The sequence below is a fragment of the Misgurnus anguillicaudatus genome, chromosome 11, assembly GCF_027580225.2.
Source record: "Misgurnus anguillicaudatus chromosome 11, ASM2758022v2, whole genome shotgun sequence".
NCBI classification, from domain to species: Eukaryota; Metazoa; Chordata; class Actinopteri; order Cypriniformes; family Cobitidae; genus Misgurnus; species Misgurnus anguillicaudatus.
The window spans coordinates 27,337,090-27,354,038 of NC_073347.2; the positions used below are offsets into that span (position 1 = coordinate 27,337,090).

Consider the following 16,949-nt stretch of genomic DNA (forward strand, 5'->3'; position numbering starts at 1 on the left):
GTTGTCAGAAAATAAGGAAGAGAGTTTGATAAGTAAAATGTCTGACTTTTCCTGTTTCCAGAACAAAAAAGATCCTCAAATAACTAGCAGACACAAAAAGACACACACATACAAAAAGTACTGTTAAATGTTACTTTGACCTCCTATGACAAAAATAATTTAATTTAAGCATTGACAGAAGAAAGTGCATTAATACTCCATTTATTATTTATTAAAACTGCTTTGACAAACACATAAAAAGGACACAACACAAATAAAGGAAAGCACATTTAAAAACCATGCTTTTGTACTTTTAGCAGCAGCTCATCACAAAGTTCTGTGACGTCTTTGACTTCTTTAGCCTGAAAAGAGAAAGCAAACAATTAAATGACCCATAAAGTTCGCATGAGCACAAGTAAAGTACACTTTGGGCTCAAGACTGATGCCACGTTTGTGTACCTTTTGTTCCAGATCCTTTTCTAGGGATTGTACTTTAAGCTGCTCTCTCTTGAGCTGCACCTGCAGCGTCGCCACTTCGGCACCCGTCTTGGTACGAACATCTGCTATGGCCTTATTTGCACTGGGAAAAACATTGAGTCATTAGTGACGCAAATGAATCTGTCCACAATCATAAAAGCATATGTACTTTAGACTGTAATGAAATATTGTAATGCGTTTTATAGTGCAGAAGAGCTCGTACTGATCTAGTTTCTCTTCCGCATGGGCTTTAAGAGCTTGATAACGCTTTTCCTCTTTTTGCAGTCGGTCCATGCAGTTCTGAGCATACTGTTTCAGAGTGTCTTCATTCTAAAGGAGAAAGAAAAATAAAGGTATTAGACACAAACCCAATTTCTAGTTTAGTTAAACAACCAAACTAAACAAACACCACACCTTTTTGAATCCTTCAATAACTTCCTTGCATCTGTCCAGGCGTTTGACAACAGAGGAGAAGGATCGTTCCAATTCATTCAAGTCTTTGGCCAACTGCTCTTTTTCTAGAGAGACTCGTTCTAACTCAATTTTAGCCAAGTCTTCTTTCTGTTTATGCTCATCTATAAACGCATACATAGACAGTTGTGTTCACAACATATTGCTTAAGCAAATAAACAGTTTACGAGCAAACAACCATTATACCTGTGATCTGAGTGATGGTGTTCTCAAACTCCGAGACTATAAACCTGAGAGAAGGAAAGAAAAAGAGGGAGTGTGACTTGTGTCATGCAAATGTCAACCATTCACCAAGGGTCCCATTGGTTAACACAGTGGTTCTTAAACTTTTTGGCATGCGCCTACCCTCGTGTAGGGTGCATCTCTTAGCGCTCCCTCCAAAGAAAAATTCATGACATGAAACAATTTCAAACTTAGTATTTGAATTAAAACATTAAATGATAAAACAATGTGCTATTGGTTAGTAGCCTTTTTTCTGAAGTTTGAATTAAATTTTTCTGTTAGCATTTAGCCTAGCCCCATTCATTCCCATGGCTCCAAACAGAGATAAATTTAGAAGCCACCAAACACTTCCATGTTTTCCCTATTTAAAGACTGTTACATGAGTAGTTACACGAGTAAGTATGGTGGCACAAAATAAAACTTTTGTTTGGAGCCATAGGAATGAATGGGGCTAGGCTAAATGCTAACACATTCAAGAAACGCTGTACAAAGAATAAAAGTGCACACATTGAAAAAAGAAAGATAGGTATGTATTAATAATAAAGTTGAGGTAAGAACAGTGAAATATTGAAAAACGGTGGTGTTCTCCTTTAATTACACAGAATTTATGATAAATTCAAGTATTTTATAAAATGTCCCTTCATGGCACCATCTCACACTCCCCAGCTTGGGAAGGAACCATTGGGTTAACAAATGTGACCCAGTCTGTAAAAACCCAGCTAAAGTTATTATTCATGCTACATAAATGTAACCTTGCTATCTTTATTATAGACCGAGTAATGCCCTGTCAACAGGGTTCCCACACCTTAGTTAACTTCAAATTCAAGGACCTTTCAAGGACTTTTCAGGGCCAATACCCTCAAATTCAAGGACAAAATGTGGGGACACATTTCAAGTGAGATCAAGGTTACATCGTGTTACCTTTTAAGATACATTGTTATAGTTCCCTTTCGAGGGAACTCGTGCTGCGTCACTGCGGTGACACTTTGGAGACGCCTCCAGGGGTAATTGTGTCTGAATGTGTATATCAAATTCAACCAATGGTGAGGCTTAACAACAAAGACATGGGAGCCAGGAAGTATATCCCTATCTGAAATATTGCCAAAGACGGCGTTACGGTTACAGGGATGCAGGAAGTATAACAAGGGAGACACAGCGCCTCGTTCCCTTCTCAGGGAACAACAGTTACATACGTAACCCGAGATGTTTTCATGTGTCAAACACAACTATGCAAAAAGGCATTTTGGTATGAATCAACATTCGCATAGAGAAGATATAAGCATTTAAAGCAAACGGTTTAGCACGTGCATTTAAAAAGTCTAGAATTTTATGATAATATCCTACACTACACAGGGAATAATATAGATTTTTTTCCAGAAAACTTCTTGCATAAAATAGATTCAAGCACTTTTAATGACCTGTATCTATGTATGTATATTTTCAAAAACTTCCCAGGGCCTTGAATTCCCCCAGATTCACAAACTTTCAAGGATTTCAAGGACCAGTGGGAACCCTGTGTCAAAATCTGAACTTTTGATGCTCCTCTCAATTACAAGATTATGAGACCTTAGCTTGGATTTTGCAGAGAGGGTCACAAATAATTTCTAATATCATCACAAAAATACTGAAATTGCTGGATATGGATTTGTAAAAATATTTTTGATTAACCAAGTTAAGAGATTTGAGAACCAATTTATAAAAAACAACTCACAATTTGTTCGTTAATTTAACATTTTGACTCCACACTTACAGCATGTGCTGATTCTCCAGCTGCAATCTTTCAATCTGAGCATTCAGCTGCTGTTGCCTCTCCTCTGCCTAACAAGAGAAAAACAAAACATTCGAGCACCACCTCACATGTTCTGCTCATATCGTGTGAAGCCATGAACAAACATTAACCTGTCTGTCTGCTCTCTGTAGCGCAGCATCCATGTCTTTCTGACTGTACTTCAGAACCTCTATGATAGACTCCTCAGCCTTCACTGGCTGTTTTAAGGTGGGAACCAGTAAGTCCAGAACAGTTGGATCTGGCACCACATTGTCCACCACTGGAAATTCACACAAATTGTAAAAAGAGAAAATGTCAAATTTGTAACAATGCTGGGACTTTAATGTTTCATTAGAAAAACAGTGCATCATGGGAGTTTAATCTTACTGGTGGAGGAAAATCATCCAGCAGCTTCGCACTATGACATTGAGACCTCTGCTTTCCCTCAGATTTTGCAGCTTCCATCATCCTAAAACAAAACAAACACACAGTAAATTTTCACAATCCTTAAAAATAAATTCACATTTCACACATTTCAAATTTTGCTTTATGCATTCAGAATTTATTGCACTGAAGCTCTTGAGCTGGCCAAAGTAGTAAAAGACAAAGATATTTAATAGTATCCAATAAAAATGTATGCTTCATAAAAGCACAAGAAAAATCTATACGTTTAACAGTCTCACCTGACGGCGAGTGACGGACGTGGCAGGCTGAATCCAGCACTTTCCATTCCATTTTTCTTTGGACTTTCCTTCAGCAATGGGTCAAACTTCAAATACAGTGACTGTTTCCGCAATGCAGACTCCTTAAACTATAAGAGTTAAGCACATTTGATTTCTCAACATATATTTGTTCAGCAATATACCAAGTGGTAACATCAAGTTATATGTAGTAGATTGATAATCAACATTTTGCTTGCTGCCCAACTTTTAGAATAATATGAAACTTTTAATAAAGCTCACCCAAAAATAAGTCTTCATTTTCTAACTTTCATGTTGTTACAAATTTCTATAAATTTCTCTGTTCAAATGAACAACATAAATGAAGGAAGATATTTTGAGGAATGTCTGTAACCAAACCAAACCAGAGGCCCCATTGACTTCCATAGTAGAAAAAAAGGATACTATGAAAGTGAATGGTGCCCCAGATCTGTTATTTTTCAAAATATCTTCATTTGTATTCACAGGGTTCCCACACCTTAGTTAACTTCAAATTCAAGGAACTTTCAAGGTCTAATATACGGAGGTACCAGGGGCAAGTGCGTCTGAATCTGTATGTTGTTAAAGGTGCAGTGTGTAATTTTTAGAAGGATCTTTTGACAGAAATGCTAAATAATATATAAAACTATATTAACAGGGGTGTATAAAGACCTTTCATAATGAACCGTTATGTTTTTATTACCTTAGAATGAGACGTTTTATCTACATACACAGAGGGTCCCCTTACATGGAAGTCGCCATTTTGTGACGCCCATGTTTCTACAGAAGCCCTTAGCGGACAAACTTTTTTTACTAAGTTGTCTCCGATGATAACATGTTTGTCCGGTGGTGGCTACCATAGCTTCTCTATGCGTTTCAAAAGCGAGGGGTGAGCAATGGACTGAGCCATTGGTTGCAATTCACAACCTCACCACTAGATGCCGCTAAAATTTACACATTGCACCTTTAAGCCTCACCATTGGTTGACTTTGATAAAGATAGGGTGACGCAGGAAGTATATCGCTATCCGCTATGCACAGGAAGTATGGGAGACGCAGTGTCTAGCTCCCTTCTCAAGGAACAACAGTTACATACGCAACCCGATGCACAAAAAGCATTTTGGTATGAATCAACATTCACATACAGAAGATATAAGCATTTAAAGGGAACAATTTAGCACGTGTGCTTAAAAAGACTAGAATTTTTATGATATTATCCTACACTACACAGGGAATTATATGGATTTTTTTCCCAGAAAACTTCTTGCATAAAATAGATTCAAGCACTTTCAATGACATGCATCTATGCATGTATTTTTTTTAAACTTCCCAGGGCCTTGAATTTCTTCCCCCCAGAAACCCTGTATTGAGCAGAACAAAGAAATTTATACAGGTTTGGACCAACCTGAGGATGAGTAAATGACAGCATTTTCATATTTTGGTTGAACTACCACTTTAAGTGTTTAGTTTCACACAGCCAGGCTTTATTGAAAGACTAAGTCAAAAGGTAAAACTTACATTATTTGATCCAAACTGCTCCAGGTAATCAATCTGCCCATCAAAATCTCCGCATGGCATGACTGTGACAGAAAGATACGTTGCTAAGCATCATGACAAGTGCTGCCACAAAACTGCTCTGGTTGGTTTTGTTCAGATAATGGTACAAACACATTTACTCACACAATGCGCCCGGCACAAACTCATCTTCACTTGGTGTTGCCATACCAAGCTCACAGGTCTGGTTAAGAAGATCTTGTTTGGGTTCAGGAGTGGCTGTGACCTCTGGCTCTTGAGTGGCTGGGCTCTGAGGTATCTCAGTGTGGATGGCAGCCGGTACCTCCACATCATTTCCTGTCTGTAACAGAGTCAGCATACAACACTTAATATCATTAACCATTGTAACACATTTATTTACAGAGAAATGCTGAAGGACATCCTGACCAGCATGGGTACGGAGACCTCAGTTTTGTCCACACTTGCATTGCTTTCAGAAATGGCCTGAGGAGACCTGCAGAAAAAAAAACGTCATAATGCATATAATTTTAACCAGAAGCTAAATGCATTATGCGTAAGCAAGTTATGTACCGATGCTCAGGATCCTCATGTGCGGGTGCCTCAGATAGTTCATCATGTCTAGAGATCTCAGTCGGTTCAGCAGGAACTGCTTCACGCTTCAAAACTGGGCTGGTTTGGATCCCACGTGGTGGAGAGTTACCCATCTTAGCCGTCGTACCAAAGGGGTTAAAGTTTGGGTCATCAAATTTGTCAAAATCAAATGCGTAAGAACCTTTAACTGGAAGAACTTCCACAGGTTCTGTCTCTTCAGAGTTCTTAGGCGACAACTTCTTGGGTTCTGGTTCTTTCTTTTCGGTCTTTTTGGTGATAGGCTTGACCCCTGGAGGTCTTTTAACCCCAAGTCGTTTTGGTGGAGGTTTGCACTTCACTTCAGCTCCGTCATTGAAGTTAAATTCTAACAGCATTGGGTTCTCTTTAGGTGGCGTTGTAGATGAGGAGCCCTCTGTAACAGGCGACTTCTCCTGTGATGGACAGGGAGCATCAGGGACCACTGGGGGCGTCTGGACTGAGATCTCTGGCTCCTGCATGACTTCTTGGCTTGGTGGATCAGAAACTTCTACATTCTTACCAAGCATAGGAGAGTTTGGGATCTTTGAGCCACCAGTTTGGAATGGATTGAGTAAATCAATGTTGTCAAAATCTAAATTATACGATCCTGCAGGAGGTAATGGCGAGTCCTGAGTCTCAGGTTGGTCTTTCACAACAGAAATCTGCTGCGGTTCTTGTGCCGGTTCAGTAATATCGGACTCCTCAGTGTCTGTGATGCTTTTCTCAATGTTGTCCGTCTTGATGATGACTGTGCCCTCTACTGAAGATATTTCTGCAAGGGAATTTTCCACGGATGGGACAAACGGAAGGGTCTCATCTAGTGGAGTGTCTGACACATCGAGAACCTTCTGGTCATCTTTAGCGTCACAAACGGTGGCTGTAGCCGTATTTGACTCTGTAAGCTCTGATGCCCGAGTCACGAGTAAATCGGAAGATTTGGGAGGAGAATTTGCCATTTTATTGGATCCCAGGAAAGGGTTGACAGCATCTAGATTGTCAAGATTGAGTGTGTAAGCTCCTTTGCTTTGAATAGGCATATCATCGTCAGGGAAGGAAATGCTGCTACTTTGCATGTTGACTGGTGTGGTAGAAGTGCTCAACAGGGAACTCCTGTAAAACAAAAAAAGTGATACATTTGCTGTTAAGATAAAAAAGATAGATCTATAGCACTTTTCACACAAATTATGGGAAACCTGTAAATCCTAAAATGTAAGCTCCAGGTAAATACACTTACTGGTCAGTTAAAGTCTCCAATATGTGTGTGTTGTCCTCCTGGTTTGCGTTCCCACTTTTGCGGCTCGGAGACATAATCCTCTTTGTGACTGGGTCTCGCAAAGGAGTTTGGAAACAAACCTATCCAAAAACAAGGTATTTTTAATGCTTAATTTATCTGGTGAGAAAATGAAAATTAATGTAGCACATTAAATGGCGCGTTTCAAATTTAAATTATTTTAATCAGCAAATCGGTTTTGGAAAAAGGCTGATACTGATAACCATAAAAAAAAGCGCTTAATATTATCGGCGCCAATCGATCGACCCCTAATTTTGATTACTTTGTTAAACCCATGATTTATAAACAGCCACTGTGCTGAAAAGGCTCAAGTTTAAAAAGCTTGGCAAGCCCACCTTTGCTGCTTTAGGTGCAGTCCTGTTAATGTTGTCAGCCTGCGACTGCCGGAGGATCGAGGGCCTGCCGGTCGGCTGTTCCAATAAGAAAATATCACAAAAATCTTCAGAACCGCTGTTCTTCCGTACAGCACAAACTCCCTGATTCTCCTTCACCGCCACAGAACTCATACTGGAAGACAAAAACGGACAGTACATGATGACATTCGTTTGGCAAGTCACGCCCAGTGGGCAACATACACAGCTGCTTTTACTGATAAGACTCATGATTTACTAACCCTCAAGCAATCCAAGAATAACCATCATCTTTCAGACAAACATGTTTGGAGGTATTTTATTAAATGTTCTTGCTTTTCCAAGCTTATAATGGGAGAAAACAGGGATCCCCTTCTGACTTTGAAGCCCAAAAGTGCATTCATCCTTCACATACGTAATCCACACAGCTCCAAGGGGTTAATAAAGGTCTTTTGCATGTAATTGATGTGATACTATAAGAAAGACCCATATTTTAAACTTTATAAACTATAATAACTAGCTTCCGGTAAAGCGATTCACGAGATTCACTGTGCAACGTACCCATGCTCACACTACGCTAAAACTCACGTGAATCCAAGATGGCGCCGTTACCCGAAGGTATTTATTAGTTTATGAAGTTTGAAATATGGATATTTTTCTTACACAATTAACCTATTGGAGCCATGTGGATTACCTCTGTGAATGATTTTTTTTTTGGTGGTTTAAAGTCAATTGTTGTTCCCTGATCCCAGTTTTCTACGATTATAAAGGTTGGATAAGCAAGGACATTTAGTAAAATAACTCCAAATGTGCTCGTCTGAAAGATGAACATGAATCTCGGATTGCTTTAGGGCAGTGGTTCTCAAACTTTTTCCACGTGCGGCCCCCCTTGTGTACGGTGCATTACTTTGCGGACCCCCCAAAGAAAATGTATGACAAAAACTGTTATAAAATGTAACATTTTAATTAAACAAAACATATTAAGTTATACAAAGTAGTGCTGTTGGTTAGTAGCCTTGTTTTTTTAAGGTTTAATTACACATAATTCATGATAAATTAATGGATTTTATAAAATGTCATAAAACTGGGGCCCCCCTGGCACCATCTCGCGGCCCCCAGTTTGAGAACCACTGCTTTAGGGTGTGTAAATCATGGGGTAATTTTGATATTTGGCTGGACTATTTCTTTAACAACATTTATCTCACTAAAAAGAAAGACTGTTCAAATTTGTTAAATTTTTGCCATTTTGAGCAACAATGTACCACTGTGGTAACCAGAGCAACAACTCACAACCCAAATAACTAAAACATCAACCAGTGAAGTGCTTGGAATACAGAAAGTGGATCTTCATCTGTGATGACATCATGCCTTAGAGAGATGGTCAAAGGCTATTCTTATACACTTAGTGACAACTTTTATTCTTCTTAATGTGTGTTATACATTACAAATGATGGTACATGGTTTTGCCTGCACTGTGGCAATCCCTTGAGGGCATGACTTTTATAAAAACAAGAAAGGAACAAGGAAGAGCTTCGTAAAATCTTCAAAGAATCATTACCACTTATGGCCTCATCTGTCCTTCCATGGATTCTGCTGAACTATGTAGGATTGATAATAAGATTGTCAGCTTTGTAAGGCACTTTTCAACCTCTGCATTGCCTATATTCAATCTGAAAAGGTAATAAACAGCTCACTGACTAGCAAAATAGACTGACTGGATTTTTAACCAATTCTTTGAACCTGAACATACATTTAGAGAACAAGCTCTCCCCTTCTCACTGAATTAAAGACAAATCTGAACTGGATTTTCGATGTTAACCAGATCAAAAACAGTTGCTTGTCATGTGCTCACAAATAATGTCTGATCTTTAAATAAATAATAGTTAGCTTCAATGAAAACAGTTAAAATGCCAAAAATAGAAAATAACACAAACCTGGGCTTTTAATAACTTCTATTTGTAAATTGGGCCCAATCAAATGTACTCGAATTGACCTGTCATTCGCAATTTCACATCAAAATAAATACATTTCATAACCCAGCCAAAAATAAAAAGCATCTCCGCACGTTAAACACAAATGAATACGTTACAATTCTAAGTTAAACGCACATAAGTTACTGGACATTAGCAAATTCTATCGACACTAGCAGAGAGATCATTTTAGCCCTTTTATCGTTTATTCAATCCCTTGTCAATGTCATAATCGCTGTCTCGTATGTGTGTATAATGTCATCTAAAATACATACCTTACTGAAACTGCAAAATTTTAACACAAAAACCGTTTTCGTCTTTGAACAACGAGCGCGACACGAAGATCTGCTGCACGTTTATAACTTTCTGCCGTTTGAAAACTGTTCAAATTTAAACTGCTCCGCCTCAGCCAATTAAATGAAAGGAACGAGGCCCGTCAGGCGGGGTGATTATATGAATTGACCAATAGTATTCCGCGTCAAGTTGCGTTGCGCTAGCGGATATTCGTTTGATTGACATCAAAATCGTCCAATGAAACAAATCAGAGATAGCAAAGCGGTTGCAGACAAATAAACACGACCTCGTTTAACCCATTTTTTCCCCAACAGTTGACGTTTAAATTAGGTGACGTTTAAATGTTATGATTATTTAATACTTATTGAATTATTTATGTATCATGAAAGCGTGTTTTATCGTCAACATTTATTTATATTCGAGAATTGTGTGTTAGCGTCATGTGTGTAAGATATTTACGCGTTGTATAATCATGCAGCAAAAATGCAGTAAAAGGAGTACAGGAGGAAATGTAAAATTGTGTAAACAAACTTGCAGCTTGATGACTGAAAATAGTGAAATTGTTTTCTTTTTGTAGGCAGTAAGCAATGTTACCACTAGAGGGTGGCATCGCATTACAACTGACACTGTATACGCGCACAAAGCATGGATACATACGAGGTACATATTTTTCTGTGTGTCGATTTTCTGAGATTTTGTGTGACTTGGTGTTTATATTGTTTATGTATTGATCATTTTAACTGATTATCATGCCCAAAAGCTTCTGAATCTGATGAGTCTGATTCTGAGAGAAAATAAACAGGAAGGCCAGAGAGAGAGAGAGAGAGAGAGAGAGAGGCCGTTTCTCACTCCGAAGGCTGCAGCCTCCTAGATCGCATTTACAGGCTGCATACGTCATCAAGACTCTTAATTCAGAATATTAACAATTATAAAGTTGATTATTATTCTTAGTTAATAATAAATTGTTGTAATATGCCTATGACTTGCGAATGTAATGCTCAGTTAGCTTAAATAAACCAGGCTTGATTATGTATGCCGCCTGCATATGCGACCTCCGCAGGTTGCAGCCTTCGGACTGAGAAACGGCCATCGGCCAGAGATAGAGAGAGAGAGAGACAGAGAGAGACAGAGAAAGAAAGAAAAGAAGGGAGGGGTAAGGAAGAGAAAAAAGTTACATAACAATAGCATGCTTGTATGGAGGTCAGCCAGTGTTGGATCACACCCACCCTACTGACCTACATTTAGCTCACATCGCACAAGGCTTGCAAACTATTACAAATTTGCAATATGTTTTTGTTTATTTTTAATCGAGTTGGTATGTACAAGCAATACAAAACAAGTGAACTAGTGTAATAAATGGAAATAAATTAAAAAACTGTATACACCGCTAAAGTACAGTGCTTGGTTCAGTGAATGAGCAGGTTAACATTACTGATCCCATAACATTCATAAATACATTTTATGAACAAATGTGTAAAAAAAAATTAATTGTCTTGATTCTGCAAATTATTTACAATTTCAAAATACTATTTACAATATTAATTTACAGTTTTTGAACCGTTGAGCTTCCACACACTTACAAATTTAAAAAATTAAAAAATCTTTTAAGAAATTAAAGACAAAAAAACAAATACAATCTTAGTGCCGTTTTCTCCGATCATGAATTTAACTTAAAATTTAAGCTTTGGTCCGATAACTGAGTCTAGCTAAAATCTCATTAAAGACAAAACCACCAAACAGACAAAGACTTCTGCCAATCTCACGCCCTTGTCTCTGAGCTACAACCCCATCAACCAATCACAGTGCAGAGGGGTGGTTTCAAATGATGCGACTTGGCCTGGGTTCAGTTAGGCTCTCTTCATTCATCTGAGTGCATTCATACAATGTAACAGCTGTTCCCTACAACAACACATACGCCTCTCAAAGACATGCAAACTGACAATCTTCATTGAGGCACTCAGGATAGAGTCTAATGTGTGTCATATTATACCTGCGTGCACTAAGAAAATTAAGTAGTTGTATAATTTAATCATCCTAATTAAATTGGTTATATTTTAATTTTTCATGTCTGGTCCTGTGTGGGGTGTCCTGAAATCAACACCTTGAAGTAGATCTGACTCTGTAGGCACAATCAAAATATGCACACTAATACACAGAATGCATGTCTAAGAATCTGCAGATACTATATGCATGCATGTTTTCCTGTGTCCCCACCTCAGTAAGTCTGGTCACTGCATTTCTTGGTATTTCAAAATCTCAATTTGTTTTGACTGTCGCATTTAATTTTACAGCCAGTTAAATGTATAAAGCATGCCAGTGTGCCACACCCTGACATGAATAAAAACAAACCATCTCACCCAGACGGCAGTGAGGTGCGGGACAGACTGAGACAAAAAAACCTGCCGTTCTCAAAGTAACACAACTTACAGTTACATAACTCCTGCTCTGACTGGGAAAACAAACCAGAAATAGAAAATTAAAAAAATAAATGTAGGCACTTGGAAAAGGCAATGTAATATTATGTGTGTGTGGCATATTATCTCAGTTAGGATCTGTGTGTCAGTGGTTGTTTGGAGCAGTGTGACTTCCTGTAATTCAGTGGGAATAAAATCTGGGTCATTGTATGGTAGAGGTGATGTCAATATCAAGTAGACTGTTTATGGATGGATTCTTGCGTAATAGTCTTTGAATATAAGGAAAGGAGAGAGATATGACCTCTTTTTTACTGATGGGAAATAAACACACACAAAAAACTACCTGTAGCAGTTTAACAATTTCCAGCACATATTGTTAAAACCAACTAACATTGACACAACCCAACTAAATGAACATTTTGGGGTGGTTTTCCGGACAGGAATTAGCTTAAGCCAGGAATAGGCCTCAGTTTAATTAGTAAATATAACTAGTTTTAACAAACTACTAAACATTACTTCTGTGCGCTTTGCCTCAAAATAAAGGGCACTGATGTATTTTAAGATATGTCAGTGTAAGTTGTTTTTCGTTTGGACAACTCTTACATTTAGTTTAGTCTAGGACAAGTCTAATCCCTATTTGGGAAACCACCTCTACAATTTTAATTATAATAAATTAATCTCACACAAACATTTAACTACCATGTACAACGTGGTTGACTTTGTAGAATGAAACCAAGTTAAAAGTTAAGACATATAGGGGCAGTTTCCCAGACAGGGATTAGACTAGTCCTAGACTACAATAAATGTAAGAGCTGTCCAAACTGAAAACAACTTGCACTTACATATCTTAAAATACATCAGTGCCCTTTGTTTTGCCTCAAAATGCACACAAGTAATGTTTTTAGTAAGGCATCTTTGTTAAAACTAGTTATATTTTCTAATTAAACTAAGGCCTAGTCCTGGTTTAAGCTAATCCCTGTCCAGGAAACCACCCCATATAGTAAAAAATGAATGGCGGGTAAATAAATTCTGTAGTTTTCTGCTTGTGCAGGTTTTATGTGGGCCTATAAATCAGCTCGTGTTCAAAGAATCCCAGTAATGTGAAAAAAATCTGATATACACAGGAAAAGGATCAATGGCTGGTTGCATCACTTCCTCTTTCTGCTTCCTGCATCCCACAACACACTTCTCCAACTTCTACTGCCACAAAACTAAGTCAGACAGCAAAAATGTGGTTTGTAGGCGTAAACAGGCATTTTGTGTGACAAACTTTATTTTATTAAAATAATCAGCATTTAGACAAGCAAACCAGGGATGATAGTCTGTCCACTAGTTGTCACAATTCAACTCTTCCACACGACTGTTTAACCTGTTGTTCAGGATAGTGAAGGGCAAAGGTGATCTCTTTTGAATTACCCATTTAATTCTAGATTAGAGTCTTTCCTCTTTCAGTTGCAACAGCGGGAAAAAAACCTGGCAAAGAGCCTTTTGTGACTAAGAATAGACAAATTAAGAAAGGTCTTAATGGACATCCAAAACGAATATCTGATTTTGGATGAGACTGCAGTATTAAAGATCTGGATAAATACAAAGTAAAATAAAGCAACAGTCAACTTGAAAACAAGGGAAGAACACTTGGTCATTTTATAGATGCTTTATTTATTAACAAAATAGATTCTCTGTGCTGTTCATGAGTAGATACAGGAGAAGAACATCCTCTGAATACAGTATTTACAGCAGATTTTGTACAGATCATTATGAACATGACATTTCAGACTTCCTCCTGTAAGCTCACTGGGAAAAACATACAAAATGTGTTTGAACACATGCTCACCTTACACAATACCCTACAAACCCAACTCCCATCACATTATAACCTAAACACCCCACATGCATACACATCACCCACCAACGATGGCTTTGCAAACCATGGAAGTTACATTAGCGTTACATGAGCACTTTTCATCGCAGAGTTCATCGGCTCAGTTAAGGTCTAAAGCAATGCAAACCTCGGCGCGCACACACACAAATGTACAGATCCCTTAAAAAAGGGCAAGAATTAACGTGGATTTTATAGATCTCCATAGAGTTCATAATAAGCATTGTGAATCCTTGAGATGATTTGAATTAAAGTGGCTGTTTTTTGTTCAGGAGTTCTGCAATACACTGATCCTGCGGAGAAGCTGTTGCTGTTTGGCTTTCAACTTTCTTTTCTCCTGAGCTTGCCGTCGCTGAGAGGCATGCAGCTTTAGCAAGTAGTCTGTCGCTTGAGTCAGAATGGCCACCTTTGAGGTTTTTGAAGAACCAGACAGTCCTGGTATCTCTTCCCTGAGCGCTTGGAACCTGGAACGCAGGTCGTCTCTCCTCTTTCTTTCCAAAAAGTTACGACGCTGTTCGTTGGAGTCCTCGGAATCCGAGGTGGCCGGCGAGGAGAGCGGAGAAGGAGGCTCCAGGCGTGGCCGTTTGCTCGTGGACTCCACCTCATCGAAGTCATCATCCTCTGGGTCCGTGTCGGGAGAAGGGGCAGCGTAATTGTGCTGTTGCCGATGTAGGGACACGTGGAAGCGCTTGGGACACGGTCCAAATGGATCGGCACTCACTGTGATCGTTACTGGCGTCCGACGGCTTGGAGGGCGACCGCGCTTTGGTCGGTTGTCCACGGACACCACATCAATCTCATCATCATCTTCCTCCTCATCCTCATCATCTGAGGTAACAAAATATAACCCATTTAGAAAAAGTACAACACAGAACTATTTTAACTAGATAGGAGTATACTTAAAACGTCAATAACATCACAAATCAAGAATTTTTATTATTAATCTTAGTCAAATCTATCAGAATCCTTGTCAAGAGTCCAGTCACCTACAGTGTGATGCTATAAGGAACTTCCTTTTTTCAAGGGTTATGTCAAAACAAAACAAAAAGTAGTGTCTGTACAATACAATAGAATAATAAAATAAATTTGAATCGCCACATGCATAACATCATTGTTTGCAAAGTCTGTTTACAGGGGCTATACACCATCTGGATAAGTATCTTCTCTGACACGCCCATTTCATGGCTTGAGGAGGTGAAACGGGTGTGTTTTATTCTGAAGTCACTCAAAATGTGTATTGAATACACCAACAGATAGAACAAGCATGCTATCGATATATTCACCATCCATTGACCCAATCCAATAATGCGAAAGCACATCACATAACAACTACTACCACCATCTAAACTCTTACCAGATGAATCTGAACGGCACTCAGAACCAGACGACCCTGCAGTCACTTTCCTGTTATGCGGGACAGGAAGCTCAAGCACCGCTGCTGGGTTCACGCACTGTGCGGCTTGGGTGCCGCTTACGGGCGTGCCCGGTGCAGCACGAAGACCCTTCTGTGGGTGTTGTGATGTAGATGTCTGAACCTGAGCAGTCACTTGTGCTTTTTCCAGCCGCTGACCTGTGGAAAATCCACTCCACATGCAGTCTTTGATAACGATAGAACCAAGATTGCCAAAAATGTCCAATGGGTCAAACTTGTGCAGCCCCTCGTACTCATCGTCACACGTTAACACCTTTGGTGGTGCCCACCCGAGTCGGTCTCCTGGTAAGGATAGTAACAAGTCTCCATCCAGCGTCCTTGAGGGCGACATGGGTGGGGTGGGAAGCAGCTCGAATTTCTTCCATATATCCTCGCTAGGGGCTGTAGATTTAAAGAAGTCCTCTTCAGTGTCCATCTGGTCGTAAAAGTAGTGCTCCATCTCCCAGCCGTATAGTGTGTGCGTGTTTACTCCAGGCATTGCTGCGGAACTTTTACACGCGTGTCTGTGGAGACAACGGGAACGTCATTAGAATAACGAGCACCCACGTGCGCCGCTCGCTTTCTATAGTGCAGATTTAATGCGCATGCAGAACTGCAGATATGTAGCAGCATTAAACCATTGCAATATGGGCATATCTATCTATCTATCTATCTATCTATCTATCTATCTATCTATCTATCTATCTATCTATCTATCTATCTATCGCCAAAGTAACAAGTCAAAGTCATTTATTAACAAGAAAAGGACAGAATGTAACCAGCAATTGTTGATCAGGAACTCCCTAGAAAACCAGGTTGTACTTTTTATGAATAGCGTGTTCTTTGAAGATTACAGTTTGGGAACATGCAAGGGGGAAACGAATCACATGGTCCATTTAAACGATCCAGGAAATTTACAAAAAGTCACAAGTTCGTCGTAAAGTAAATTTAAATCACCCTCGTTTATCCAATGCAATGTTAAAATGCACTTACCGCTTAGTGCATGGGGTCGCAGACATGGAAAGTCCAGGGACAAACAGAACAAAGAAGCGCAGCGTCCGGTTGCGGGACCAAGCAGAACTCCGGTGGACACGCGCTCGCCACAAAAAGCGCGTGCGACTCCGACCGCCTTTGTTTCACGGCCGTTTAACCTGAACAACGAGAAAAGTTTTTTTCTTCTTGCGTAAATTAAGTAGGTGTCCTGTTACAACGGCAGCAACGATCGATCGGCGTGGTGCAGTGCAGCCGCACCCTCCCCCAGCCCGCTGCCGGTAAATATGCTTTCGCGCCAGTTCTGCGTCTTTGTGTGAGAGAGCGTAGGGTGGCCCCACCCACTGGAGGCGTGGGGCGGGGAGACCGTGTGAACCAACGTTTATTGTGAATGTAAAGGTAGTAAAATGAGTATTTGAATGAAAATACAACCCTCTCTGCGTCACCATTTTCGACCGAATCATAATTGAGATGATATTAACTTGTAATGATCTTCTGATGCATGTATTCAGCTAATCAATCCCAGCAAACATTTGGACGTGTGATGACCGTTGAAAAGACGTCCGTTCGTCACGTCCCGTCATGGTTGAAAAATAGTTCCAAAATGAAAAT

General features: G+C 39.5%; 2 protein-coding genes across 4 annotated transcripts; both read right to left on the reverse strand.

The window, feature by feature from the left end:
- Positions 1-185: 185 nt before the first annotated feature.
- tacc3 (transforming, acidic coiled-coil containing protein 3) lies at positions 186-9,782 on the reverse strand. 3 transcript variants are annotated; one of them, XM_073873443.1, is made up of 17 exons: positions 9,625-9,766; positions 8,938-9,049; positions 7,365-7,536; positions 6,973-7,091; positions 5,700-6,848; positions 5,556-5,622; positions 5,295-5,469; positions 5,133-5,194; positions 3,601-3,728; positions 3,303-3,386; positions 3,049-3,196; positions 2,900-2,967; positions 1,114-1,157; positions 871-1,031; positions 680-786; positions 439-559; positions 186-341 (listed from the first exon to the last, which is right to left on the reverse strand). In XM_073873443.1, exons 3-17 carry the CDS (start codon positions 7,533-7,535, stop codon positions 270-272), a joined length of 2,676 nt encoding a protein of 891 aa, XP_073729544.1. In that variant the 5' UTR covers position 7,536; positions 8,938-9,049; positions 9,625-9,766; the 3' UTR covers positions 186-269. The 3 variants fall into 3 exon arrangements, with proteins under 3 accessions (XP_073729544.1, XP_073729543.1, XP_073729542.1); XM_073873442.1 differs by having other exon boundaries at positions 8,938-8,977; positions 9,625-9,738; XM_073873441.1 differs by lacking the exon at positions 8,938-9,049 and having other exon boundaries at positions 9,625-9,782.
- A 3,914-nt stretch (positions 9,783-13,696) lies between these two features.
- mycla (MYCL proto-oncogene, bHLH transcription factor a) lies at positions 13,697-16,649 on the reverse strand. The gene is made up of 3 exons (XM_055169422.2): positions 16,341-16,649; positions 15,291-15,871; positions 13,697-14,764 (listed from the first exon to the last, which is right to left on the reverse strand). Exons 1-3 carry the CDS (start codon positions 16,364-16,366, stop codon positions 14,205-14,207), a joined length of 1,167 nt encoding a protein of 388 aa, XP_055025397.2. The 5' UTR covers positions 16,367-16,649; the 3' UTR covers positions 13,697-14,204.
- Positions 16,650-16,949: the final 300 nt, after the last annotated feature.

Bases quoted from the DNA above. Each gene is read 5' to 3' on its own strand.
- tacc3 (XM_073873441.1), bottom strand. From the start codon at position 7,535: ATGAGTTCTGTGGCGGTGAAGGAGAATCAGGGAGTTTGTGCTGTACGG. The intron at 6,849-6,972 runs GTAAGTGTATTT...TTTGTTTTACAG, and splicing joins TTGGAGACTTTAACTGACCA to GAGTTCCCTGTTGAGCACTT. The intron at 342-438 runs GTACACAAACGT...TTCTCTTTTCAG, and splicing joins AAAAGGATCTGGAACAAAAG to GCTAAAGAAGTCAAAGACGT.
- mycla (XM_055169422.2), bottom strand. From the start codon at position 16,366: ATGTCTGCGACCCCATGCACTAAGCG. The intron at 15,872-16,340 runs GTAAGTGCATTT...TTGTCTCCACAG, and splicing joins GCGACCCCATGCACTAAGCG to ACACGCGTGTAAAAGTTCCG. The intron at 14,765-15,290 runs GTAAGAGTTTAG...TTGTTACCTCAG, and splicing joins GTGCCGTTCAGATTCATCTG to ATGATGAGGATGAGGAGGAA.